This window comes from Planococcus citri, chromosome 1 (assembly GCF_950023065.1).
Source record: "Planococcus citri chromosome 1, ihPlaCitr1.1, whole genome shotgun sequence".
Taxonomy (NCBI): domain Eukaryota; kingdom Metazoa; phylum Arthropoda; class Insecta; order Hemiptera; family Pseudococcidae; genus Planococcus; species Planococcus citri.
Window position 1 is genome coordinate 60784286 of NC_088677.1, and position 22862 is coordinate 60807147.

Consider the following 22862-nt stretch of genomic DNA (forward strand, 5'->3'; position numbering starts at 1 on the left):
CCCATATGCGCCGATAGCTTTTTTGTTTTTTTTAGAAAACCCCTCTCATTTGAATGGTTCTGGTCCCACCCCCCTTGGGGGTAGAAGGGCAGTTGATATATCAATAGATCGGAAATTTGACGTAGAACACAAAAATAAAGCCATTTTCGACGTAAAATCAAACCCTCGCGAGAAAATCGCAAAAAACGCCGCGGCGGGACACTTTTCACGCTCTAGCACGCGACGCACGTGGGGTACGGGGTGGGACTTTCAGTATGTTAAATAGGACCCCTTCCACTACAGTATCCCGCAAAAAAACCTTTTGTAGGATTTAGTCCGAATAAAAAATTTAAAATGACTGTACTACTGAGATTTTTTGAAAATCTGAAAAGTTGTAAGAATTATTACTTGAGTAGAGCAAGAACAATGTATTTTAGGCCTACGTACTTCAATAAATATTTAATTTCGTTTTTTTTAAAAAAATTTTTCGAAAATTAGTAGTTGGAATGTTTTTAACGTTTTCTATTCTTTTTTTTTTTTTTAATTATTTGGCAATTGACATACTTACTGATTACCAAAAATAAATCCTAAAATTCTCTCAAGTAATTAAACAGCTTCAATTAATACTTGTAGGCCGTTTTTTCGAAAAAACAACTGGTTTCGTTGAATATTTTCCAGTTCTGGGGAATGTTTGTTACAAAATTGCTTTTTAGCACTTCAAAAAAATAGTGTGTAGAAATTTTTATGGTAATTTTGAAATCATCAGTTTTTATTTATTTTTTTTTTAATATAAAAATATTTTAAAAATCATAGAAAAACAATTTGAAGTAAAAGTAGTAATGAATTGAAATTGTATAAAATTTTTAAAAAACGTGAAAATTGCATAGAAAATATTTTTAAAAGCCCCAAACATTCTGATAAAATATAGCTTGAAATTATGTAATACAGACATTTCTGAAAAGCAGCTGATAAATATGAAAAATCAAGAACTCTTAGAAATCAGTAAGTTGATTGGAAGGGAGAATACCAAACAAAATTCAAAAATATTATATAACATAAACTTGTGACAAAGAATTGAAAATTCATGAAGAAAACAAATCGATGTACTGAAAAAAAAAAACGAATCTCACAATTACAAAGTGAATAGTACGTAGGGTACCAAGAACTTATTCGTACAATCCAAAGTTTGAAAGTTCTTCAATCTTCAACCTTTGCTCTCTGAAAGTTGATTAAATTTTCGAATCTTCAACTTTGTATCGCTTCAAAATTACCCATCATCGATCAGTTTGCTCATTAGACTAAAATTTCACGAGACAACTTAAAGGTTACTCAACTACATATTATGTCAATTTTATAATGATTAATCGCAATGAAACTCGTCGAAAGAAAAAACAAATACGTCAATTCCAATATAACTCATTTCATCTGCGATAATTTCGCTACACAATTCAATTTCATTACCATCAATGCATCTGTACATGTAGTATCTTCAAACCAACCTAAAAGTTTTTTTTCTTCCCCTAGGCATCACGGAGCAAGACCTGCTTCAAAACATCAGCGCAAAAGCAGCCATACACGAACGTAAAATATACGTATGTCGAGCCAAGGTCAACTCAAAACCCATACCGGGTGCTCTGATTGAGAAATCGCCCGGAAAATTCGTCTGCGTTGTAGCTTTAGTTACACAAGTACATGAGAAGGAAAAATACGAAGTTCTCCAAAATGTAGATAAGGCTGCTCGACTGATATGGGAGAATTGGGAGAAAAGTATAGACGTTCCCGAAAGAGCTATTCTTTCAGGAGAATATTACATTTCGCATAGTACGTCATTGAGTTTCAAAATGTTACCTAACGACATTAATCTCGGTAGGCTTTACTTGATGGGTAAAATCGAACAGAATTTGGGCATTTTTGGTAAAATGTCCGTCGTCACCGAGGTAAGAATCAGTCGAGAATATTGTTCAAATGATTATTTAGTGCTTCATCGAAGCGTTAATTCGTGTGCTGATTGTTTTTTTTTTGATGTTGCAGAACAACGGGGTGATTCAAGACGTCAGCAATGGTCAAGTTCTAGTCGAAAAAGAACCAATCATGTACGAATTAACATTACGTAAATTGATCACCAATAGAATGAAAGTAAACTGGAGGAATACGACTGTTTTGGGTCAGACGACCCTCAGGAACGATGATCCGAACGAAATGAAGGCCGAAGCGGTGATCACATACGCGTGGAAATACATCTCCAGCTGGGGCTTCGGTCGAGCAATGTTGAAAGGTTTAACCACCACTATTTTCTTATTAAATTCCAGTTCGGTAGAAAATATTACGTGGGGTTTACCGTTCGAGGAAGAACGAAACGGTATCGAAAAGTGAGTCGAAGTTTGGCCCAGTACTTCCAGGTAAATAGGTAATTTCCAAAGGTGCTAATTTGTTTGATTTTTTTGCCCTCAGAGTGGAGTCAATGTTACCGACCGGCACCGCGAGCCACGTTCAAGTAATCGGAGATTACCTCGAGATCGAAGTACCGTACAAAGCTGTCTTACTGTCGGTGTTTAACGATAGTACGATGATGAATCGAACGGTAGAATGGACGTGGAGATATACGACTTTGATGGACGTAAGAACGATCTACGGACCATTATACTATATACATAATAACACGCTGGTGCCTACGACCACTACAACGACCACCGAATCGCCTCCAACCACCACACCTTCGACTACGACGATGACCAATGAAATTATCAAAACTACCATTAACCAAGCTAGCAAAAATGACGATAAAAAGACCACGTCAGGCGTCAAAGAAGACATGCAGAACGATCAAAACAACGCTTTGGAGCTGAATAAAGGAGACGAATCTGAGAGAACTGGTTCCGGTAGCAGATGCTTTTCTCATAGTTCCTTTATCGTTAATACGTTATTAATTAGTCTGGTATTCGGTTATATCTCTAATACAATTACATAAAAAGAAAATTCTAAAAAATACGAGTTGATTTGATAAAGAAACGATAAATCATTACCAAACCATTATTTTTACGTGCTTAAGCATTTATTATTTTTCGTTGTATTTTTTTTTTGTTTTTTCTTTTCTATTTCTATTTTCATTTGATTTTTTTTTCTTTTTTCATTTTTTAAGCAATTTTTATGTTTGTTGAAAGTACCCAAATTGGAATTTATAAGCCGGTTTGAATTTTAGTCACGATGTATCGTCATAGGGTTAAAAAGTACTTTTTTTTTCTTGGCTATATGGTCTAAAATGGTAACACTACATTCCAAAAGTGGTAACACTTCTGTGCTCTTAGGTGTTTACATCTCAAAACAGGACTTTTCTTATCACTCAGGAACTTCGGCGATTATTTCATAGTTTTAACTAAGTTTTAACAATATTTCATTTACATGATAGCAAGAATGCAAAACAACTCACCACACGTAAATTTAGTTCTATTTAATGTGAAATTAGTGGAAATATAGCATCGAATAAGAAAGTCCTGTTTTGAAAATGTAAACGTGCCGCGGTCTTCAACTGGAATGTAGTGTTACCACTTTAGACTATATAGCCAAGAAAAAAAAAGTACTTTTTAACCCTATTTTTATCGCATTTATTTTGTATTTTTTTCCCCAGTTTGTCTCCGCAGTATTGAAAGTATTCCATAATGATGTTAATTTTTTACGTATCGAGTTAGAATGACGATACCTAATAAGATCATTTTTAAATAATTTAAACGAATTTCGTATCCGGTGGTATTGCTTGTTTGGAATTACGTATTACGATCACGTGTATTTTAAATGATTATTTTAATATTTTCGTAGATCTCTACAACTAGTCCATTATTTGGGTACTAATTTTTTTTGTCGCAGAAGCAAAAACACGGTAATAAAAAGTACGAAAACAGGGTACCATTTTTGATGGAAAAGTTTTTTGAAGAGTACGATGCAGATTAAAATGAACAATTAACTTTCAAGAATTGAATACTCAAATTTCAAAATTCAGAGCTTTTGTTCATCTTGACGAGTATTTTTTATCCATTTATTTTTCCATCAAAATTAGGACACCCTGTATATTATTTGCAAAAATAAAAATACATAAAAAATTCCATTAGCAAATTCATAAAAAGTAATCAGTTCCTATCGCTTGTAAATACTCGATCTTCGAATAATTATTTTATATTTATGAACAGAATCTATGGTTTTATTTTTCCAAACAGTTTCTCACGTTTTGTTTTTTTTTCCTCTTATGTCAGAACAATTTTGACAGAAAAAGGCTTTTATTGCATTTCTACGTTGGGATTGTTTTTTTTTTTTTTGCTTTTGTTGTATGTTGTATTATTATGATTTCTTTTCGTTTAGTTGTTATAAATAATTTGTATAAAATGTAATCACTGTTAATTATTAGATAAGTAACTTGAAGAGACTGTGAACAAATTCGAATTATTAAGTCAGTAAAGTGATGAAGTGTATGATAATAAAAGTTTTTGTATATAGATGCTTTAATAAATCATATAAATAAACATATCATTCAATATCGACAACAATATTCGAACGAATAAGTCAATATCTGCTAATATTTATCGTTCTGCTTTTTAAAGGTTATTAGAGCAATTTGAATTCACGATAGAGAAAAAAAGTAGCTCTTTCTAAGGTCAAGAGTTATCAATTATGAATGTTTTTAATTACTCCGAATAAATAAATAAAACACATTAAGTGCTAGATATGCATTCAAAGTAATTCAAGATTTAGTTCTCCCATTCATCTTAATTAGCTAATTGAAGCGACGATAAAAAAAAATGCAAATAATTCTCACGGTTGAATAATAATATTTAAATTAAAACGGGAATTAAATTCTGAAAAATTATTCCGTTTTCTTCTTCAGTTGATAATTCGGCGAATTTAACAAAACGAAAAAAAAATATGAAAAATAACGAGCAGATCGATAATGATAAAAATCTATAGAAAACTGAATTCTCTTTTCGAATATAATAATTGCAGATAAAAATGTACCAATTCATTTACTCGGAAAAAGCTCTAGGAATAAGATTTCACAGCCTAAATTTCAGACAAAATTATTCTCGTAGGTAGGTACATCAACGAGTGAATAATCAATATATAAGGTAATTTCAAACCACCCTCGGCCTCAAACCTTGAACCAACGTTGTCGGCGTAATCGCGATTCGATGACAATTTTAACACTTTTGAGAAATACGAATACCGAATGTTACCTTCGATGACGTGATTCTGATCGTATAAAAAGATAATCCGTACACAAGACGATTATTCTCGAATATTCTGTTATTATTTAAGCACTCACCCATAACTCCGAGTTGTTGAGGAGTAAATGAATCGGTGGGTTCTAGAGATAAATTTTTCCTGAAATCTGGTCGTCCAAATTCCGAAGCTGATGAAACACCTGAGAGGACTGATCCTTGACGTCGAATCGAACGAATACTAGGACTGCGGGGTCTAGAAGAGGCTTCTGTGGGTTCAAAAAATTAGTTAGATACGATATAGGAATTTTTTCCAATGAAATAATGAAACTCGTACCGTCGTTAGCTTGACATTCTCTGATAGCTGCCGAATTCAGCATAGGTCGTTTGATTGATTTTCTAGATTCGTTTGTTGTGCGCTTCTTCTTACGTAAATATTGTGCTAGAACGCCGAGTAAAATTACGCTGACAGTGACTGATACAGCTGCGATCTGTTAGAATCAGAAATACTTCGATTATAAATTCGACGATAGATTATTTGAGTGTATTTAAGCTACATAGGGTAACATAATGACTTAGTAGGATAACCGAATGATTAGAAGGAGTGAAAATGGGACGTGACACCGGATACAATGAATTGGATCATATTTAGGGCATATTTGCAAAAGGTACTATAAACTAGAGCTAAACCAGCATTTAAGAGATTTTTGGAGGAAATTTACATTGGTACAGGTACCTTAGGATAAAGTTGATAGCGAGTAGAATGTTATTATAAATTTATTAGGTTAATATTCGATTACTAATCGAGGATATACCTTGTGAGCAGGCGATATCCCCAAAGCAGAGGTAGTTTGCCTTAAATTTCGGAATGCGTTGAAGGCTACAGCCAAGTTGAGGGTAGGTTTATTTACAGATGTCATGACTGGGGTTATAAATAATTAAAATAATTTCATTATTTACAAATAAGGGTAGTTTTTTAACGAGATCAAACGAATTGAAAATTTTTTAAAAAATTACGAATTCGAACCGACGATAAAACTGATAAGAAAATAACGTCATGAACGTGAAATACTTTTTGGGATTTTCGGCGGGCAAATATCCAATTTACGAAAGATGAGATTTAAAAACAGGGAATTTGTTCTTTTAAACAAACTGATTGCAAAAAATAATCATTTAAACGTCAAATTAGTTTTAAAACTAATTAAAAAACTGTTCAAACATCAAAAACATCTGAAAATTATCCAAAAAATCGTTTTTGAAAACTTTCAAAAATGATTTGAAAAAGTCTTCGTAATAATACGATGCCACCATATTTACGTGAAAAAACGAAAAATCTCGAAATTACCGAGTAATTACAGTAAAAACAATGTTTATTTATAGAACTCGTTGTTATCGATTATCAAAAATTTTTCGTTATTTACAATTTGAGGATAATTTTTTACGAAACTTGTGGTGTAATTATGCTATATTTTGCTTCGAAAAATCGCAATTAATTTGTGTTTTATAATTCATTTGTCTTGGATTTCGTCCATTTATCTAGTTTATTCAACTCTTTAAACTTTTACAATGGCAGAAAGAGTGAACATTCCCTGCTGTCCTGAAAGTTCAAGTTCCCAGACGGTTGTTCTAGAAGAAGTCGATTCTGCAAGAAATCAAGTAAGACGTCAGTTTTGAGTATTATTTCATTCTAGAGATGTATCCTGAGTAATTAAATGGTCGTACGAAGGTATATTTCAAATGTTATATGCTTCATGTCTTCATCTCACGTTCATGTCAGAGTCCATATGGTAGAAATCACTCGAGAGTTTTATGATTGCAGGTTCGGTTATCGTTGTGTTTGTATAGGAGATTATTTTACAAACATCGCCTGACCTTCACTGATATCTGGTTTAGAATTAACTGGGGTTACAAATCCACTGATTTAATTACTGAAGGAACCAAGATTTCACGTTGAATTCAACGTATTGACGTAAGCCATCTCGGAAAGCGTAGTTATCCAACATTCTGGCGTCATAATCCCATACTTTTCGACTAATTTGAAGAATAATTCACCAATTATGTTTAATAACCGTCAGAATTATTCGGCAATTGGTAAAGAAAGAAAGCAAAAAACGATTTTCGAAATTAGGCCCTACCCCTACCACTACATAAAAATGTAAATATGTCGATATAGGTATAGTTCGACGGATATTTAAAAATTCAGTACATGGAATATTGTAATCACCCCAATAGTAAAGTGTAGGTCAACGCATAACATGATCCTTAATTACCAAATACTTTTTCAATTACGTTTTGGATTTGGTTCTCGTCGATTTACCTCTGGCAGACCGACGTGGTCGACTGTACGTAAGACTTTCGCTGAAACACGACTAACATGGGTAGTTTTAGTCTTATCTTGCGATAAACTCGAGCGTGCGTTGTTCTATCTTAGCGATTAACTAGTTTTTTTTTTCAATGGTACCGAACATTACTGTTCATTACTGTCGTCTGCGTGTCTAATAATTCACGATGATTCGTAATATTTTATCGTCGTCTAAATCGTGCGTGTTAGTAATTTCAAAATGTTATTCGACCAAATCTGCGGATGGACCTTTGAAAGGTATCAAGGTATTGGACTTGTCGAGAATAATAGCCGGACCTATGTGCACTTTGATGCTAGCAGATCTCGGAGCTGATGTATACAAAGTGGAGAACCCAGGTCGAGGGGACGATTCCAGACGTTGGCCCCCTATATTCAAAGATGGTCAAAGTAGTAGTACATTTATCGCGTTGAATCGCAATAAGAAGAGCATTTGCGTTGATTTCAAGACGAAAGATGGTCAAGAATTGCTGAAGAAGATGGCTGAAAAATGCGACGTTCTTGTAGAAAATTACGTTCCAGGAGTGTTGAAGAAATATTCTTTAGACTACGATTCCTTGAAGGAGGTCGCACCTCATCTAGTTTACTGTTCCTTGACTGGTTTCGGTTCCAAAGGACCGTATGCCAATAAACCAGGCGTCGATTTAATAGCTGCCTCGTTATCCGGTAACTTATACATCACCGGACCCGAAGATGGAGAACCTTGCAGATCAGGCACATCGACAATAGATATTATGACCGGTTTACGTGCCAATGCGGCCATCATAGCTGCTCTTTATGATAAGGCTAAAACTGGTAGAGGACGTAAAATTGACGCTGATTTGTTCTCAACTGCAGTAGTCTCGCTGAAGAATTACGCCGTCTCTTATTTAAATATGAATATCGATTGTAAAAGACTCGGAACTGAGCATAGCTACGTTGTACCCTACAAATGCTTCAAGTCTAAGGACAGTTACATTACTGTTGGAGCCATTAACGATCCTCAATTTAAAATTCTTGCTGAGATAGTCGGTAGGCCGGAATTGGCTCAAGATGAAAAATTTGCAACAGCTACGGCCAGATCCAAGAATAGAAAAGTGTTGACGTCTCTTTTTTGCGATATTTTTGTTACAAAAACTACCAAGGAATGGTGTGCTTTGTTGGCCGGTACGCCTTTGCCTCATGCTCCTCTGAACGGAATCAAAGAGGTAATAAGTAACTTGATTTATTAGCGTATTATTTACATTTCATCAAGACTCGAGATAATTCCAAGAATAATCTTAATTTATGATTTTATCTTTTTTTATGAGTTTTCTTTCCACTCGTAATATATGTTTGTAGTTTGATTGACGGTGCTTGACCTTTTCTTTTAGGTATTTGAAGATCCTCACTTGAAAGCCATTGAACTAGTTAAAGAAATCGATCACCCTACTTTGGGAAAAATCAAAGTCTTAGACTCTCCAGTCAAATTCAGTGACTACGAAAGCATCCCTAAACCGTCCCCTCTTTTGGGGCAAGATACTGACGAAATATTGAAAAATGTGTTGGGCTTCGATGATGAAAAAATCCAGCAATTGAAAACTGATAAAATAGTTGAATAAGTGTATTATTTATGAGTAATGGTGAACGGGTTTTATGTCATAAACTTTGATGTATATTTTTAGAATAAATAATTTTGTACAGTTTGTCTTATTTGTTCGCATTTTTTTCGAAAACTCTGGACTCTCGAGTGATTTTTACCTTCGACCTTTATTATTCCCCTTTTAACCTCGCATTTTGATTTTTGTTGCAGACTGCAGGCACTCCACCAACTTTACGATTGAAATGTCGAAAACCAAAATCAGACAAGAGTGTAAGATGGAACGAGGGTACAGTCGATAATGAAAATATGAATAAAAAGAAATCCAAATGTAAGTTGAAATCGTCGTTTATTTCGATTGATAAATCATCGACGAATTTTTTTGTAATTTTATTTTGTTTACTAGGCTGTTGTATTTACAAGAAACCGAAACAAAGATTCGATGAAAGTTCAGAATCTGAATCAGACGAATGCGAAAATTGTTTCGGTCACGTTGAAGTCAAACAAGCAAAAAAATTAGCCAAAGCCTCGTGCAGCGACCAGTCAGCTTCTACTTCGTCCAGTGATGTACCCGTCGAACATTCTCCTCAGCCTATTAATCCATCAGGTAACGATTCCAGTTGCTGATTTTAATTTCAAAATTACACAAGGACCATCGGAATTCCATTTTTGAATGGTTCTCCTTTCCTAAAAATAATATGTTTTATTAAGATTGAGTATTTTTTATTTTCCAGGAATGACGACGGTGTCTTCGTAAATAAAAGCAATACCTTGTAAAATTACCCGGATTATTATACTGGAACCAACGTAATAAAACACGAGTTATTCAGCGTTAAAAAATTTGCATTATTTTAATATGTTACTCGGTCGTGTTTTCATTTTCTTGAACGACTCGAATACCAAAGTTGAAAAGTCGTTCAAGTTTTCCATTTTGCTTTACGAATGGTTAATAATATTGTCATGTGTTTAGATTTATATGCTTTTTTTAGAGTTTTCATTTTTAATGCATTTTGAAGTTTGTAAACTCGATGAACGATTTGTGAAATGTTATGTGTTTTCTTTTTCTACGTCCATTTTGTCAGGAATTTCGACAGTGTGTATTTTTTATTTCCATAGATCATCCGTTGTTGGCTGTGTTTTAACGCATAATTTAACTTGTATCTTCACGTAATAACCGTGTAGTTTGATATTAAATATTTTCACGATAAGTTCAAGTTGAGATTTCATTTAGATTTATTACGCGATAGTGAATTATATGTGTACTAAGTAAATTCAGTTATCATGTAAATAAACCTATTTATTCAAAAGTGTAATTGTTCAGTTTTTATCTAGGGTTGGGCGATGGTAAGTTTTATTTTTCAATGGAAATGGAAATTTTCAATTTTCCAACTACCGTATCGTATCCTTGGCTTCGGTCGTAAAAAAAAAATACAGGAATTGTTTTATCATAAAATTGATTTTGCTGAAAGGAATTACCTTGGTGGTCTTTCGTCATGATTTTGTTTGTTTTTGATAACCTCACAGTCGTAAAAATTGCGGGTTTTGACATGCATTTTTTTAAAAGCTATGAATGAACCTGTCACACCTTGTAGGAAAAAATTTCAAAATTTTCGAAGAACGTCCTCGAGTCGTTCAGATTTGATAACATTTTTAAACGAAAATTCGTTCACCAAAATTTTAAAATAATGTTATCCATGTTTTTCAGGTAAATAAGGTATAGTGCCACATGTGAACACCGTAAGGAATTTTTTTTCAGATAAATGCAACCTGACAAGCCATAATTCATTTTATGAGTCGAAAGTAGAAAGAGTTTCACATCTTTTGAACGCATTATTTTCGAAAAATGCTTGAATCAAATTTGCGAAGAAAATTTCTTTTTGAAAATTGCAATTTTTTGCCCAAAAGTGACCATTTTAAAATTACAAAAATCCTAAAGTGGCCACTTGAAAAAATTAAGAACAAAATTTTACCAAATTGAGCTAGAAAGCTGATATGTAATTGGAATATACCTCATTTTTGACCCGCAGAATCGATCAGAAAAAGCTTTGAACCGTTTTGAGTAGTTCTGGAGCATATAGCAAATTTTTGAATGCTGAAATTTCAACAAAATTTTACCTATGGGAGTTGCAAAGTTGAAATTTACTTTATAGATATCCTAAGGGTGGTTTGGAACCGTTTTGGAGCCACTAGCGATATTTTGGAAATTCCAGGTTTTCATGTAACGCCATGAAAACTGAAAATATGGTACATATCAAATTTCAGCTTTCTAGGCCAGCTTGGTAAAATTTTGATTTTTTAAAAATATTTTTTTTTAGCACAGATCCAGTTCAAAACATTACCAAAAATCAAAAAATGCACTTCAACCTCTGAAAATTTGGCTGATGATGTACTTATTTTTGCATACTTTCTCTTTCCCTACTTGACTCTCAATTATTCCAGTTGCACATCAAAGAGATCATTGTAGAGTAGGTGGTTATTTTTGGGCATTCTAGGTACCTTATGCATTTCGCTTTTCTAACAACCTGTTAATTTATAAGATCAGATTCTGTGAGAAATGAGAATCTAATTCTCAATTTCTTATACCTATAGGAATAATCAGATATTCAATACAAAGCAAATAAGGAAGGGAAAAAATTAAACAATATCTATTTGCATTTTATACAATCAATGATAAATACATATGATCACATTTTGAACACGACTCGAAAGGTGGAAAACAACAAAAATAACAACATTATTAAAACGCATCTTCGGCTTTTTTAAACGTTACGCTGAACAAAACATTTCTTCGAGTGAAGAATAAATTCATAATAGGCGACTGTTTGGTGCCAAAAGTTCTTAATAAAAAATGATCGCTATTCTTCTTTACATCTGGATTATGACAAACGTTGATATCGTCGAATGAAATCTCTTCGGTGAATTTAGTAAAATCCCATAACTTGATGGAACAATCTTGTGAACCTGAAGCTAGAATATTGCCATCTCTGCTGAAAGCCAAACACTCGATACGTTCGCTATGGCCTCCAAATACAGCTAATAAATGGCCATGAGCCAAATCCCAAATCAATACGCTCTTATCCATGCCAGCAGAGGCTAAGAAACGGCCTTCGATGGAAAACGAAAGAACCGAAACAGAGCCCTGAAAATAACAACAAAATTAGATTATACAATACATATTCAAAACGAGAAAAGAAAATTTTATTGAGAATAAGTACTTTATGGCCGGTCATCAGTCTAACTTGAGATCCTGACACACAGTCCCATAAACGAACCGTTCGATCACTCGATCCTGTCGCGACGTAATTTGAATTTGGATGGAATTTTACACACTACGCAAAAAATATCTCGAAAGGGTGAAACAATTTCAAAACCAAGCGGCTAAAGAAATGAGAAACACTTACGTCTACGTCGGAATAATGACCGACAAATACACGAATCGGTTGATAATGATCGGTTACCCAAAGACGGGCTGTTTTATCGTGTCCTCCGGATACGAAATAGTACCCATGGGGACTGAATTCAATATCCCAAACAGGACTCAGGTGACCTTTATAGACTACCAAGCATCTCCATATCAATAAGCTCCATAAACGTACTGTAAAAAAAATCACAGTTATTACAGAAGCCAAGATTACGGTGAAAATTGTCAACTTTTCTCATTTACTTGTGCCATCTTCTGAACACGACAGTAATAATGAACGATCTGGACTGAACGAAGTTTTATACACGGGACCAGTATGGCCAAGTAATGTTTTGGTAGTTTCGGCGGAACGATCTTCCATTATTCTCTGCATAACATCGTCTTTCCCAACAACAAAAATAGATTAGTTGATAAAAGTGAAAAAAATTGGAAAGAAACATCATCAAATACTGACCAGCTTCTAAATTAATATCTTGAAGTTGTTCGGCGCTTTTCATGGTTTTTAATTTTTGAGGTACGAGACTCCATACTTTTACTCTACTATCAGAGAATCCAACCGCAAGCATACTAGCATCGTCGGAAATTTCAGCACAGCAAACTCTAAAAATTGAAATAATTTTTTCAATTGTACACGCAGTGGTAGAAGATTCCAAAATTCGAATAATACGAGTAAATCAAACCAGAAACTTACGTATAAAATGAATTCAGTAAAGTGTAACAACAAATTGAAGGCAGAGAGTCGGCTCCTAATGTGACTCTTTTCGAAGATTCTCGTAAAGCTTTAACTTTTTCTACTTTATCGGCATCTTTTCTGTAATAAATCAATTAGGCATAGTATCTCGATCATAATACCATATCAACTTGAAAATAAATTATAGGCAATTACAATTCAGGTAATGGCATTCTGTCATTAGGAGGAGCATTTGGATCAGTTTTGGCTTTTTTACTAAACAACGAATCTTTTTTGGATTTCTTTTTCTTAGGCTTGTCGCCATCACCACCAGCATCTTCCTCTTCTTCTTCGGCTTGGAAAAAACATTGTAAATCTGGTTCCTTCAATAAGCCGTAGAATACTTTAGCTTTATTGTCTGGAAATTGAAAAAAAAATCGTAAGGTAATGAAATGGTCAAAATCACGAACAATTGATAATATTGAAATTAACCTTCTCTTTTTGCTTCACCAACCATGGCACCGGCAGTGATCTCGATTTGACCTTTGTTACGAGCTACTCCTTCATACATGTCTAAATACAAGTGGTTTTTTATTATGTTCAGCAGAACACTGTGATCTTTCTCGTTCAAATGCCGTTTCAGTATTGATACGGTATCTCGTGACATTCGTATAATAAAAGCGTTTGATCTGCAGAAACAATCAGAAAAAAAATAAATAAAAACTTTTCAGAGGGATAAACGACGTACAGTTATACATACTTGAAAGTTTCAGCTATTTCGTTTCCTTTCATTTGATCTCTTACAGTAATGGTGGAAAATTTGCGAATATCTTCTTGATAATAATCCTCTTGTTTAGGTCCGTAGGTTTTCATGAAATCTATAGCTTGGCTTTTATATCCATTGTAAACTAATTCAAGGTACATATGTACAAACATCGGATACAATATCGTTCCCAATTCATGCTGAAATCAATACGTAAATTAAACACTATAGTGGTTTTATTTTATCAACGAATTATTCTAGATTGAAGTTGATTTACTTTATAGATATCTAACGAATTCTCCACGAATCTCATCAAATCCGAATACGCATCTTTATAGACATTTGGATCGCCTTCACTTTTATATGCCGACAAAACTTTATTCACTTCTGAATCCGAGCTCATCGCAACCATATCTGAAGAAACATTGACTTCCTTCTTGAAGGCTTCTTCGGTACCCTACAATGTGAAAAAGTTATGAAAAGATTGAATACCGAGATAAGACGTGAAATGAGATAGAATACCTTGAGATTATATTTCCGGCAAATTTGTAACACTGCTGAAAGAACATTTTTATCTGGAACATCAATCGGCGTGGATTCGACATTTTCTGTTTTCATTCCCAATGAGATCGCATTATTGCTGGAAGTATTCGCGACAATTGAGGTCGGAATGGAAGTGTCTGTCAATGGTATATCCACTTCCATGGCGAAAAATTGAGATGTAGGTTCGAAAAAACTAACTGATGATAACTCTGAAGACCAAAACCATGACCGATATCGAGTATCTCATAACATTAGATCATAACAATTACCATGTCATGACTCATAACACATTGCACAAGAGTTATAAGAATTCGAAAAACTCTGCTTCAAGAGTATTTTTAATTTACTACACAAAATTTTGAGAATTTTTCGGCAAATATTTCAAAATTTTGATCTCAAAAAACGTAATCAACAAAAACAAATCGGCGGTGATTGGCGTTTTTTTTTTTAGTATACGCAACAAACCAACAAGTATGACGCATTTGAGATACGTTTAATTTTTATGAATTTTGATAATCTAATTCGATTATAGAGCGCGCTCGTGTAGAAAAATATTTTATCACTGATTTGATAAGGAAAGTTCCCAGAAATTTTCAAAAAATTCGAACTTTTCGAACATTATGTTAGCATTGAATTTAAATTTCCCGAAGAAATTCATTTTTTAATTTTGTGCATCAACTTCCAGAATCACCAAGATAGGAAATCACGCGAGTTCAATAATTATGGTTACTAGTGTCTGCTTTATCCCACTATGTAGGACCGGGTATGCTTCCGATCGAAAAAAACGTAAACAGGAGCAAAACTACAAAAAAATTTCACTATTTGGAGCACCTAAAGTAAGAATAGACTTTAATTATTCATAATTTTACATTGACAGTACGATATTACTTCCTGCAATTTGTAAAATATGTTTCTACAGAATGACGAAGCTCTGTTCAAAAAATGGCAGCGAAAAATACCCCGGAATGGTTTCAAACTAACGGATAAAGTGTGCGAGATTCATTTCAAAGAGGACGAGATAATACGATTCTACGAAACCAAATTGACAGACGGAACAATCCACAGAATAGAGCGCGATAATCCTCGATTGAAACCAGGAGCCGTACCGAGCATTTTTCCAAATTTACCGAAATATTTGTCATTCGAAGTAAAGCAGAGAAAACCTCCGAAAGAAAGAAAACCACTTCAAATTCAAAAGCGGAAAAGACGAAGCCATCCTGCTGAACCTGAACCCGAACCTGAACCTGAACTTGATTGTGATGCGCCTGATGAGCCTAATGATTCAGATTCCTCTATTATTATCATCGATGATTATGATTTCCTCAAATTATTAGCAGATCTAGAAATAATTATGATCAATTGGCCAGACTGGCTATGTAATCGAATTTCCATCGAGGAAGAAGACGTTGTATTCATGATCCATATCGATGCGGCGGAAAAATTGCCTGATAAATATATACGAATTGACAATAATCTTGATGTACTGGTAAGTGTTTTATAGTTTTTGAATGTACATTAATTACCTTCCCTACGTTTCGAATGCAAAACGTGATAGGTGTATCCTTTATATTTTTATTCTGCTTTTCAGGGATTCCTTTGTGGAAATGAAAAAGTACAATTGCCTTGCAGTAAGCTGAAGAATTCAATTGACGTGTACAATGTGCTGAAATTCATGAGTGAGTTTAAACGGTGACCAAGTTCAGGACTGGAGTAGATGTCTCCGGCATCTGTACAATAAGTAAATATTCATAACTCATTTCTCCTGTTTTTCCCTCCGTATAATTAGATTGAGAAAGTTTTCATATTCAATTTTATTATTTTTCAGTTCATTTAATTTGGAACAAAAGTGTTTCTAACTACCATCTTCTTATCAAGATATTTTATTGACTGCGATTTTTCTGAAAATCTTCAGATTTTTTTTGTTCATTACTCGCGCGAAAAATCGGGATAAATGTAGATCACCGAGGACGGTACCGTGTTTATTTGTTATTAGAATCTGTTCATTTACGTACAACTTGCTTCGTTTATATACTCATTTTTAAGTGGAATTTACTTTTTGTAAACTTTCACTGGAAAATAAACGATTATCGATGTTGAAATTATATCAATAGAATGGTATTTTCGCTATAAAACTACGAATTACCCACAAATACGTTCCTACATCAAATTAATCGCGTTGAAATATTCACACATTTTACGAGTACCTACTTGCCAATATCGCGGCAGCGTACATTCCCATTGATTGATTTTCATAAATATGTTCCTTTGTGTTTTACTCTCTAACAATAACCTTACTTAGCGATGAATGGATATTGACAGCGGATAATCATCGAGTAAATTAAAATATGAAATTACGTGTAGGCGTTACTACTCTGTAGTACTTTTTTCCTGGTACCTATTTCAGTATTGAAAATGGTTGAAAATATGTTCCTATTTTCGTTACTAACCGGTGTTTTTCCCTATACCTTTTCTTCTCGTGATAAAATAATAATCGTGAAATTTTCAAAATTAGGTTTAATTACGAATCTCTGTTGTTGCGCGTTTTTAACGTACGAAATATTAATATTAGGTGTATTGACCGTGGAAGCCATACAACACCAGTCACCCTCGGCAGATTTGAAATTCGCCATTAAAATAGCGAATACTGTATTTCTACTGGTAATTTTAATTCGTCGATTAATCAGCTCGAAAGAAGAAGCTGATATGTGGAGTAAACTATTGAAAAAATCTCAACAAATGGATCAACAATGGCGAAAACAGTATCAAAATGATGGAATAATATTCACGACAGAATTATTAGAAATAATCGCCGAGTATGGAATATTTTGTTACGTACAATTCCGCCAAAATAATACATTCTACTCGTACGATCTAACATTATTGATACGTTTGGGTTTTGAAATCCTTGTGCTGACGATGTTAACAACCGAGCAAAGATTGCACGTTCATTTGAATAATTGCTTAAGATGCGATACGATGAAGAATTCGTTGAACGTACATAATTTTAGGATACGATTAGATGGTTTACATGAGTTGAGAATGCTTATAAATAAGTGTTACAGTTTAGATTTACTCTTGTATTTCGTTAGCGTTCAATTACTCATGCTACTGGAGTGTTTTGATTGGATTAAAATGTTCTCGAATAGCGAAGCGCTCAAGATAGCCGTAATGGTATTGGGAATGCTGAGAATAATGAGATTATTCTGTATTATGACGTACATTATAAGCAGATGGTGCTCCATCGGTGAAGAGGTAAAAATTAAAATGAAGAATCTCGTTTAGATACCTACTTATACGTACAATAAGGTGTTTTTAATGCAGTTGTGTTTCATTTTCACAGAGTAACAAGACATTAGAGTATTTATTCGAGTATGATGCAGATAAATTTTCATGCCACACGAATTATCAGGTACCTAGTTACATTTTTGTAGAAAAATTAAAAGTGACTAAACAGTTGAAGACTAAATAAATATTTAACTACCTATATTTGAATTGAAATAAAATGTATGTACCTATACATAAACTACATAATATGTAGTCTGCAGTAAGAGCTTGGTAAAATAAGTTGACACATTTCCATCACAGGTACCTACTTTGTTCTAGTTGGAGTTACTATTGGACGATATTCAAACTCGAAATAAATTATTTTCCGCTCACAAACTTTACGACATAAATATGCCTTTGCTGTATAATGTAAGTGTATAAGTTCGTAGCCTGCACAAATTACTACAAAAGCATACCGAAAACCGTTTTTCATTTCTGAATTCATGCACACAAATGTGACGTTGCTTGAAAACTTTTACGCCAGACAATTAATACCTCTTTATGGTAATTTTATGCGGATTTTATAATTTGCAGATTTGCGGTACCGTATTCGCTTATTTAATATTGATAATGACCTCATCATCAGTTCAGTCATAACGGCCGAACTTATTCGTTGAAAAAAGTCGCCCAGGAAGATGAAAATCACGACGATGAAGATGAAACAAAGTGGCAAGAAAACCCTTACAATGTCTTATTCAATGGATACTTTACGAGGAAAATATTCTATTCAAAGCTGGCAGAATGTTTTTAAGAAGTTGTAAAACACGAACGACATTTTAATAACTTGGTCACGCTACGATAATCTTGTGTAAATGGTATCTCTTTTTATAACGTTAGGTACGTGCGGCGATTGTATAAATTTATCTATCGATTTGTTTTTCATTATGTACCAAGATTGATCGTTATGGGCGAGTTTGAAATATTACCTTTATTAAAATTTTACATCGAGTGGTTGCTTTTTAAAATGAAACTATAGGTGTACGAGGATTTTTAACGAGACGAAAAAATGTAAACAATAGTAACGTAGGTGGTTCAAAGTATGTAGGTAGGTATCTAACCTACGAGCGTTCATCTCCCCAGCTCATCTTGTAAGTTTGTTGGCGCACTTTTACGAAAACTTTTGCTCAAAGTATCGAGTGTACAATGTAAAACAAGCTGGTAATATGAAAATATGGTTAGAATGCTGGTGAAATATAAATATGTATGTGGTGTTTGCAAAGCTTTTTTGGTTTTGCATTTCTGAAAAAGGTTTTTCTTTTCAGAAGTTTTTTTGTTTTAGAATTTCTAGAAAAAAATAAAATCATTTCCAGATTTTTTATACTTAAGCCTTACATGGGTAGCTTGTTTTTGGTTTGAAATTTCTATGAGATAATTTTACAGAATATCGTCAAAGGAATTTCATTCAGGAAAATGACAAAACTTCACATTCAACTAGTTGGATTTTTTTTCGCCCATTCCTATTTCTCATTCATTATTTTGAAAAAATTTAGAATAGGTACCTAATTGGAAATATCACCATGCGCTAATGTGCGTCTATAGCATAATTTTTTATTAAAATTTCAAAAATTATTTCGTATTTTTTCCCCGTATTTTTTCGCATAAACATGACAGCGGGTAAAGCATGAAAAAGGATAAAGTAATTTTGACACAAACTGTCATAATTTTACTGCAAAATAATATTTTGCCATCGCTCAAGCTGCCAAATGACAATTTCATGGCGATTGGTTGTACTTTTTCAATTTTTCAACGTGGGATTATTTTTTGCCACTTCTTGTTTCTGAAAAATAGGTTTAGCTATACGGAGGGGATTAATTCTGTACTATACTTCAATATTGTTTTCCTTGTGTTAAACGGGTAAAATACCTATAGTTAGTATTCTTGTTCCTATTTTCGTATTTCTGATAGATCTCTTTTTGGTTATTCATTTAGGATAAAATACCTACAAAAATTTAATAGAGCAAAACATTTTTTTAAAAATTCAACTCCTGGTTTCACGTACCTAATTCTTCAATAAAATGGATTCGCTTATCCTCGCTATCAGCTATAAAATGTTTTCTAAGGAAACAAAACGATAATGGAGCTCAACTAATACAAATAATCCGAGTTGAAATGTCATATTTGCATACCTAATACCTACGTTTACTCGTATGGGTATAAGTATGTCTGAAACTGAATACATAATAACTTCTATAAACAAAATGTTTCCTAAAGTTGTTTTTATTATCTGCATTCTGCACGTAGTTATAAGGAGAAATACCCAAGTTTAATTTACAGAAGTTAGTCGAATTAGTTAACTAACAGATGGTGAGGTGTTATTCGTAGGTGTTGGTGTTGTACCTATACTATATGCATAAGTTAAATATCTTTCATTCATGTCTTTCGTTAGGGAAATCATTTGTGACATGTAGTTTAATCGCTAAGGTATTCTTTACTTTATGAAAATTCTTCATCGTGGCTTAAATATGTAAGTATTCTATACCGCAACATTAGGTAGGCATGTCTTCGCAGGAAATTAACAAGAATAAAACGAGTTGGGGTTAACATTTAAGTGATCCGAATCACTAAAAATATTTCAACATTTATATTTTTTAGCAGCTCTTTAATTAATGTAAGTATTCCTGTATAAAATTCTCTATTTATAGCATTAAGTACCTTGGTACCTCCCTAAAATTTCAAATTCGAATTGAAAAAAAATCAACTCACTTTCTTAGCCGAACAGCTGATTAAATAAATGATATGCTCAGTAATAACACAATTGTTATTTTTTGTTCGAATTATTTCAAAGGTAGGTCTACCTTACTACTTTTCTACCTTTGGGGAAAATTTAGAATTCAAAATGCCATCTGTTTTGTTGTTCGTAAGAGTAATTTTCAAACAACAGAGCCTGCATAAATGACCTGTATTTATTTCATCATTCGTGTTAATAAAATTGCATAACTAGTTTGCCGTAAATACAGACGTAAGTATGGTAGTTCGCATTAACTTTTGAACCAAAAATGAAGTCGAGTCTTACGATTTCGCTCTTTTTTTATGATTATTTTTTTTTCAAAGGTCTAGTAAATAATCATCTTAGGAGAGAGGGGACTTGAATTTTACATATTTTTGATTTATTGTGAAATTGCCACACTATACCTCAAGACTGATTAAACTTACGTATAATATTGATAAATCTGTTTGCCAGGTCTGATAGAGAGCCAAGGCGAGTTTCAAAATCGGCAATTGAAAATCAAAAACTTAGAATTAAAGTTTAAAAGTGAAAGCTCAATTTTTCATGATAAATCTGTAGGTACAAAATTTGAAAACCATTATTTGAACATTTGGAAAAATTACCATAAAGACTTCTTTTAATCCAAATTTTTGATGAATTAATTTACGAAATGGACGTTCCTCAAAGGGAACAAAAGTTCCAATTTTGGTGAAAATTCAAAAAAAAAAGTGAAAGTAAAGTTACATAGGTATTATATTACCTACCTATTTGTTTGATGCTCGAATTATTGACTTATAAAATTTATTCCCAAAATTTAAAACAAAAAATACTTTTTTGAAGTTTAAGACATCCTACTAAAATTTATGAAGTTTTATGAGAGGAAAAGATTCAAGTAGCTCTAGCTAAAACATTTTTTTTTTTTTTTTTGTATACCTACCTAGTCATTTCACGATAGTAACTTTTATTTATTTTTTCCAAAATGCATCAGAAAAATTAAATTTGTAATTCCCATATCTCCAAAAATATTCTACGCGAGTGATCAACCAAATGATGGGAATTAAAAAAAAATTGTTTCATAACAATAGCCAATTTGGAATTTAGGTACCTACTCTAATAAGAATATTCACTAGTGGATCATTTTTGCATTTTTGAAAAATCAGGGATCCAAATGGTGACCAAATTATAGCTCGAATAATCTTGCAGATAACGTCAAATGTTCAGCTTTATAGAGACTAAATTCCTCAGCTTCAAAGTTTTGAAACGTCGATGAATTTTAGATATTTTTTCTGTTTTTTTTTTCTTTTCATTTTGTTAATCATGTTTCATGTTTGAGTTGAAAATGAATAAAATTTGTCTTTCAGCCATTTAGGAAGTGAAAAGGACTGAAAAACTTCAAGAAACACGCATTTAGTGGTTCCAAAAATACGTAAATGATTTACATAAGTAGGTAAAGCAAATTTTTAGAATGTACAATTTTTTTTATAGTTTCTTTTCAATTTTTTGAGGGCTGGAGAACGATTTTTATTAATTTTTACCTTTAATATATACTTCAAAAAAGATAAAAAATCGAAAGTAACGTATTTTTAAAAATTTTTGAGGTTCCCATCCTATTTTCTATAGAAGCTGGTAATCTGAAACTTTTACCATGTTCATTTCAGTGTATTACGAATACGTCTTATTCTATTGATTTAGATTTTTTTTTTTAAAATGTAAAATGGTGTTTTCATTGTTTTTTTTTTTTTTTTTGAAATCCGATGGAGCCTGATGAAAAGTTATAGCTAAATGACCTCGAAAAGATTTGGAGAAAATTTCAAATTTTTGGTCAGTATGGCATTTTGTGAATGATGGAAAAAGGTGAAAATTCCCACTTACAAAGCACCTATGATTTGTGGAGACTTGGTCAGTGATTTTCAAGAAATATCAAAATGGCCGTATGAGTTGAGTACGGCATTTTGTGAATGATGGAAAAAGGTGAAAATTTCCACTTACAAAGCAACTATGATTTGTGGAGACTTGGTCAGTGATTTTCAAGAAATATCAAAATGGCCTTATGAGTTGTGTACGGCATTTTGTGAATGACGGAAAAAGGTGAAAATTTCCACTTACCAAGCACCTATGATTTGTGGAGACTTGGTCAGTGATTTTCAAGAAATATCAAAATGGCCGTATGAGTTGAGTATGGCATTTTGTGAATGATGGAAAAAGGTGAAAATTCCCACTTACAAAGCACCTATGATTTGTGGAGACTTGGTCAGTGATTTTCAAGAAATATCAAAATGGCCGTATGAGTTGAGTACGGCATTTTGTGAATGATGGAAAAAGGTGAAAATTTCC

At 33.1% G+C, this 22862-nt stretch overlaps 7 protein-coding genes across 8 annotated transcripts in view; 5 read left to right on the top strand and 2 right to left on the bottom strand.

The window, feature by feature from the left end:
* The window catches only part of uzip (unzipped), a 57033-nt gene extending 52541 nt beyond the window's left edge, over nucleotides 1-4492 (top strand). For both annotated transcript variants that reach the window (XM_065346812.1, XM_065346813.1), the window contains exons 3-5: nucleotides 1504-1916; nucleotides 2011-2348; nucleotides 2431-4492. In XM_065346812.1, coding sequence (XP_065202884.1) covers nucleotides 1504-1916; nucleotides 2011-2348; nucleotides 2431-2947 — 1268 coding nt within the window. In that variant the 3' untranslated portion in view covers nucleotides 2948-4492. The remainder of the gene's footprint in view (nucleotides 1-1503; nucleotides 1917-2010; nucleotides 2349-2430) is intronic.
* The window catches only part of Miga (mitoguardin), an 80959-nt gene extending 74730 nt beyond the window's left edge, over nucleotides 1-6229 (bottom strand). The window contains exons 1-3 of the mRNA XM_065346811.1: nucleotides 5999-6229; nucleotides 5521-5674; nucleotides 5288-5452 (exon numbers count right to left, since the gene is read on the bottom strand). Of these exons, the coding sequence (XP_065202883.1) occupies nucleotides 5288-5452; nucleotides 5521-5674; nucleotides 5999-6103 (424 nt within the window). The 5' untranslated portion in view covers nucleotides 6104-6229. The remainder of the gene's footprint in view (nucleotides 1-5287; nucleotides 5453-5520; nucleotides 5675-5998) is intronic.
* Nucleotides 6230-6590: 361 nt separating this feature from the next.
* On the top strand, nucleotides 6591-10407 carry LOC135833159 (E3 ubiquitin-protein ligase PPP1R11-like). Its single transcript, XM_065346819.1, has 4 exons — nucleotides 6591-6839; nucleotides 9314-9431; nucleotides 9507-9707; nucleotides 9835-10407. The coding sequence occupies exons 1-4, from the start codon at nucleotides 6750-6752 to the stop codon at nucleotides 9855-9857; spliced, it is 432 nt and encodes a 143-aa protein (XP_065202891.1). The 5' UTR covers nucleotides 6591-6749; the 3' UTR covers nucleotides 9858-10407.
* LOC135833155 (succinate--hydroxymethylglutarate CoA-transferase) lies at nucleotides 6876-9206 on the top strand. Its single transcript, XM_065346815.1, has 2 exons — nucleotides 6876-8729; nucleotides 8895-9206. Exons 1-2 carry the CDS (start codon nucleotides 7692-7694, stop codon nucleotides 9120-9122), a joined length of 1266 nt encoding a protein of 421 aa, XP_065202887.1. The 5' UTR covers nucleotides 6876-7691; the 3' UTR covers nucleotides 9123-9206.
* Nucleotides 10345-16599, top strand: LOC135833158 (uncharacterized). The gene is made up of 5 exons (XM_065346818.1): nucleotides 10345-10444; nucleotides 15183-15333; nucleotides 15417-15983; nucleotides 16086-16235; nucleotides 16323-16599. The coding sequence occupies exons 2-4, from the start codon at nucleotides 15220-15222 to the stop codon at nucleotides 16188-16190; spliced, it is 786 nt and encodes a 261-aa protein (XP_065202890.1). The 5' UTR covers nucleotides 10345-10444; nucleotides 15183-15219; the 3' UTR covers nucleotides 16191-16235; nucleotides 16323-16599.
* Taf5 (TATA-box binding protein associated factor 5) lies at nucleotides 11730-14917 on the bottom strand. The gene is made up of 11 exons (XM_065346810.1): nucleotides 14477-14917; nucleotides 14232-14411; nucleotides 13952-14154; nucleotides 13684-13880; nucleotides 13408-13609; nucleotides 13213-13332; nucleotides 12976-13121; nucleotides 12765-12902; nucleotides 12502-12695; nucleotides 12316-12429; nucleotides 11730-12239 (listed from the first exon to the last, which is right to left on the bottom strand). Exons 1-11 carry the CDS (start codon nucleotides 14657-14659, stop codon nucleotides 11838-11840), a joined length of 2079 nt encoding a protein of 692 aa, XP_065202882.1. The 5' UTR covers nucleotides 14660-14917; the 3' UTR covers nucleotides 11730-11837.
* Nucleotides 16600-16727: 128 nt separating the features above from the next.
* LOC135833156 (uncharacterized) lies at nucleotides 16728-18770 on the top strand. Its single transcript, XM_065346817.1, has 4 exons — nucleotides 16728-17749; nucleotides 17838-17906; nucleotides 18101-18190; nucleotides 18356-18770. The coding sequence occupies exons 1-4, from the start codon at nucleotides 16910-16912 to the stop codon at nucleotides 18416-18418; spliced, it is 1062 nt and encodes a 353-aa protein (XP_065202889.1). The 5' UTR covers nucleotides 16728-16909; the 3' UTR covers nucleotides 18419-18770.
* Nucleotides 18771-22862: the final 4092 nt, after the last annotated feature.